The 4,869-nt window shown below is 44.4% G+C and overlaps 1 protein-coding gene across 2 annotated transcripts; it reads left to right on the top strand.

The window, feature by feature from the left end:
- Positions 1 to 323: 323 nt before the first annotated feature.
- Positions 324 to 4,520, top strand: LOC129602027 (BTB/POZ domain-containing protein 3-like). Of its 2 annotated transcripts, XM_055500964.1 has the most exons (6): positions 324 to 688; positions 761 to 874; positions 2,331 to 2,493; positions 2,577 to 2,761; positions 3,501 to 3,636; positions 3,724 to 4,520. In XM_055500964.1, the coding sequence occupies exons 1-6, from the start codon at positions 435 to 437 to the stop codon at positions 4,264 to 4,266; spliced, it is 1,395 nt and encodes a 464-aa protein (XP_055356939.1). In that variant the 5' UTR covers positions 324 to 434; the 3' UTR covers positions 4,267 to 4,520. The 2 variants fall into 2 exon arrangements, with proteins under 2 accessions (XP_055356939.1, XP_055356940.1); XM_055500965.1 differs by lacking the exon at positions 324 to 688 and having other exon boundaries at positions 757 to 878.
- Positions 4,521 to 4,869: the final 349 nt, after the last annotated feature.

The following is a 4,869-nucleotide window of genomic DNA, read 5'->3' as shown; positions in this document are numbered from 1 at the left end:
ATTGTCATCTAGTAAGAAATGCGTTTAATTCGCTAAATCGGAATTAGTACATGCAGACGGATGCAGTCTCCACTCTACACTACAGCAGCACAGCTAGTATGTAGAGCCAGATTGTATAAATAACACACCATCCGGAGGGCGTGAATGTTTGCGGTCACGCAGCAGACAATGAACAGGCGGACATTCACAGTTGCAGTCACGGGCGATCGTTCCGGTGCTCGTCGGGTACAGGTACCAACCCCCCCGAGAACTCGGTCTGCACAAATGTTTTGCTTCGTTGGTGCATAGTGCATAAAACGTCATGAGTCAGCAATCGACTTGAAATCATGCAGTAGCTCTTCGTTCTTTTCCAAATCAAAAAAATTATAGCAACCGTTCTTATTACTACGATTTGATATGAAGTCTGAACGTTTGAATTCAAATCCCAGTACAAGATGAAGAGTCTACGATCACGATGCGTGCAGGCTGCAGCTGACACTGGCAGTGACGACAGTGAGTCCCAATCAAGTGACAGCGAGCCAGGGTCGCCAGAAGCTGCAGAACCTAAACCCCGACGACAACGACAACGGGGCAAGATTGAGGGCGTGGATAAGCGGATGAAACGGTTATTACGAAAGGAGGAGCTGAGTGATGTACAGTTCACCGTCGGCCGAAACGTCAGCCAAGAGAAGACCTTCCGAGCACACAAGTGAGTAAACGACGCATACCTTTGTGGTTCTCAAACTGGCAGTCTGAACATTACGGTCTGTATTTCGGACAGGTGCGTGTTGATCAGCAGTAGCGATGTCTTCTACGAAATATTCTGCGAAAATAAGGGTAACGATACCATCGACGTTCCCGATATTCTTCCTGAGGCTTTCGAAAACATGCTCAGGTATGTACGTGCATATATAGACGCACAGGCGGCTGGAACCCCTCGGCCAGGGGGCCATGGCCCCCTCCAAAAAAATTTTTTTAACATAGTAGTCTATGGGCCTGGCCCACCCCAAAGCCAATAGTGCTGGCCCACCCCAAACCGGGAAGCTCCAGCCGCCCCTGTATAGACGTATTGGCTGATTGGCATTAACGTCAACTGACATTATAATAATCATATATACGAGTACAATAGTTGCTCGGTCCACAACTACAGAATTTGGCTGCGTGTTACTGGTAACATATCACTGGCATCTGCATACCGCAGTTATCGAATTATAAGTTCTGAATGATAAAATCTATTTGGAATTCTTCTCGGAGGGGGCTCCAGTTAATACGGGCATGGGCCTGTATTACAGGGGTGCGTCTGTTTTTCGCACTAAATCTTTCTTGGAATGAAGTAAAATTTGGAACAAATAAGACATAATTTTGAGACAAATAGATACCTTAGCTGACATGTGAGCACTTCACTTTGATCAGCAAAATTTCCTAAAATTCAAAGACGGCAACACTGTACCACTGTTGTTGCAGATGCTTTTGGCGATGTTTGTACATAAGTGTAGGCATTTGAATTTTATGTGCGCCTTTACTATAAGATTACCGTATGTATGAACATAAATTTTTAATAAATTTTATTTTACCATTTTTTAATTGGAACCCATGAGCATCTGTTTGGGGGTGGAGGGGGGAGGCAGAGGGAGCTAATATATTTCCAGTCTCCTGTACGGGAGGCTCCAGTTACCGTGGAGCTTGAATTTTGGGGGAGGGAGGGGAGCCTATAATTACAGTATATTGGTTTTCCCGGATTTTTAATGTATAAATCTCTCATCAGTTGTTGATGATGTACAGTGGACTGCGAAAAGGTGTTACAATGCGCGCAACCAAGCACTTTTCTGTACTCAGACAGGCGAATTCGTGATTGGCCATGGGCCTGCTGGTATTAATACTTGCACCTTGCGCATTTCCCAACGAAACCCATCAACCGATATCTCAAACGAAAGAGAAAACAATTTCAAGAATTTTGATACCAAACAAGTGGTTCTTTATGAGATCTAAGAGAAAATCGACGCACTTAAAGTCTCTCGTAGACATAGCACAGGATTGGAATCCACGGTTTGGATTCAGTTTTCACACGGAAATCGTATGCTTTGTCTACGACAAACTAAAATGGCTCGATTTTCTCGTAAATCTCATGAAGGATGACATATTTGGTATCGAAATTCTTGAAATTTTTTTCTCTTTCGTTTGAGATATCGGTTGATGGTTTTTGTTGGGAAATGCGCAAGATGCAAGTGTTCAAATTCTTGCACGTTTCCTGTTTGTTGGTCATTTGGTCTTGGCCATTTATTTGGATTGGTCATTCGGTCACGGACCGAATGTAACAGGTTTTCGCAGTCCACTGTATCTGCCTCTGATAGATATATATACACCGATGAGATCGACGTGACAGTGGAGGTTGCCTTGGCAACGATGAAATGCGCCGAGCAGTACGATTTACCGCCGCTCGCTGGCCATTGCTTCGACTCTATTCTCCGGGATCTGCATGCCAGCGACCAAAACTGTTTACGACATTTAGAGAAGGTACGTTTTCAAAGGGACTTTGTGGTGGCAGTGACATGTAAAAGGACACATATCCGTGACCGAATATGATTGCACTGGTATAGGCGATCACACTGGCCTTCGCTGACGACAGTGTACTGGAGAACTGCTGGCATTATGTAGACATTCACTGTGAGAAAATCCTCAAGTCAGAACAATTCAGCGAGCTGTCGTTTACCATGCTCCGCATGATGCTGCAGCGGGATAGCCTCCTGGCTGAGGAGAACAGCATTTACGTGGCAATGGATCGGTAAGTGGGCAAATGTCATGCGGTTTCCTAAGGGCCTTTGGAGCTTTATTTTTGTGTTTCCATACCACAAGACCAGTATATAACTATAATCGTTAAAACGACGTCCACTTTGCTTGCATGATTAGACCGGTTTTGCAAGTTATCTCTCAGAATGCTTGTATTTTGCGCCACTAACTGTAACGTACTGTAATTTCAGAATTTTAAAATTTTACTTATTTAGAATTTGAAACGAATATCGAAAGAAGCCTGGTTCGGTGTACAAATGATCTTCGTTCTGATGTGCGTTCCAGTGCAAACCTTAAAGAAGATCGGTTGGTAACTACTGGCTGGACGTCTGGTATACCTTCGTGCGCACAAATTTTAGGAATTATATTTCATTTATGACGCCCCAACCGGTTGTTACGCGCACAAACGGTTTTCCCGCCAATATGCTCACATCATTTGGCTGTAAAATGTCATAAAACAATGCAAAAAAAGCGTTTGAGGGTATGCGAAACAGCGAAAGCGAATGTTTTCTTACATACCGGTACATATACACGAATTTGGTACCATGTACAATACCGGCACACTTCCCATAAACTAAAATATATGGCGGAAAAAATCGTAAAAGAAAATTAAAAAGTACAGGCTAGTGGAATGTTATCTTGAGAATACTCCTCGTGAACTCGACAATCAGAATTGTTCAGTTGCAAATAAGGAAGATTTAGTACACTCGTCGTATTGCTGAATTTGTATCTAGGTGGGCGACGGCTGCCTGCGCCCGGAGCAATCTAGTGCCATCGGCCACCAACCGGCGCCAAATTCTGGGAGACTGTTTGTACCTAATCCGATTTCCGCTCATGACCGACATCCAATTGGCTGACGGCCCTACTGACGTAAGACAACCTTATCCAAAAATGGGGAAATGGACTCGAACCTGCTGTAAATAAGCTCGATTTTAAATAATGTGCTTATCTGCGTAGAGTGGTCTGCTGGAGCCATCCGAATTAAAGGACATCTACATGCAGAAGTACGCCACGACGAAACGCTCGCTCCAGTTTCCGGCACAACCGCGACAACTGCCGATCATCCGCGTTGATGGCGTGGCGTTCAAGCACGACGAGGAGGTGTTCGTGAATTACTGGCAGTATTGGTGTCCCAGTGCAAGGGTGATCGGATTACGCGGGGACATGGCCGTCTGCCTGGAAGCCGGTGGGGAAGAGCTGGTGAGACAGAGCCCGAAGCATATCGTTCGCGCAACCGACTACTTAGTCGCTTATCGGCCCATCATGTACGGGAATGCAGGCAGTTACAAGCTAGCATGGTTTGTTAGATTGGAGAATGGCCAGCATATCATCAGCTTGGCGGGCACTCAACGCCGCGTTGAATTCAGTGAGATATTTTTGGACCCTGCGTATGCAAGCTACTGGAAATCAGCTACATGTAGCGATGGCGATGATATCACGTTTCCGCCTCTCTTCGTTTCCACGAGGAAGCGTCCGCTGGATGCCGCTGGTTTGGCTTGAGCTAACGCGAGTAGTCGTATTTAGAATTCCAATATTTTTGTTGCATGTTTTTGGACTACGCTCAGTTTGCTGTAAGATTGATAACAGTACGCCTGATTTATGAATTTTGTGCAAAATGGTTCTACCAGTACATCGATGTATGCTCTCTGAATGCCTATGTTTTAGATGGGCACTTGCAGTTTTTGTCATGGATGATTTTGTTGTTGATTGTGGACAGTTACGAACTGAAACTGTCTATCCGGGATAAAAGCAACAGCGAGATCTTATGGTTTATAACACAATTCACAAAATGCGTTGACATTAGCTTAAAGTTGTCATTAGTGTGCAGGCGATTATCATCGATAACTTACTGATTAAAACTATTATAAAAATTTTGATGCAGTTTATATCTTCCGTCCGTTTTCTCGAGCCGGAGAAAGAATCTACACTTCTCCACTAGTCATTAGACGATTTGTGACAGCTTTTGCGGGCTGAGTTTTCCCAGACTTAAAAAGTTTTCCCAGACTTGCGGGCTCATGATGTCATCCGCCTTTTTCTGTTACGTCCGTCTCTTCGGCAAAAATTTTATGCCGATGCCGAAATTTATGCCGACCATATTTAATA

The sequence above is a fragment of the Paramacrobiotus metropolitanus genome, unplaced genomic scaffold, assembly GCF_019649055.1.
Source record: "Paramacrobiotus metropolitanus isolate TYO unplaced genomic scaffold, Prichtersi_v1.0 Parri_scaffold0000313, whole genome shotgun sequence".
NCBI classification, from domain to species: Eukaryota; Metazoa; Tardigrada; class Eutardigrada; order Parachela; family Macrobiotidae; genus Paramacrobiotus; species Paramacrobiotus metropolitanus.
The sequence above is the reverse complement of the archived record's forward strand: the minus strand, read 5'-3'. Positions and strand labels throughout refer to the sequence as shown.

Coding starts and splice junctions, on each gene's coding strand:
- LOC129602027 (XM_055500964.1), top strand. CDS start 435: ATGAAGAGTCTACGATCACGATGCGTGCAGGCTGCAGCTGACACTGGC. Junction 2,762..3,500: donor ATTTACGTGGCAATGGATCG/GTAAGTGGGCAA, acceptor ATTTGTATCTAG/GTGGGCGACGGCTGCCTGCG. Junction 3,637..3,723: donor TGGCTGACGGCCCTACTGAC/GTAAGACAACCT, acceptor TTATCTGCGTAG/AGTGGTCTGCTGGAGCCATC.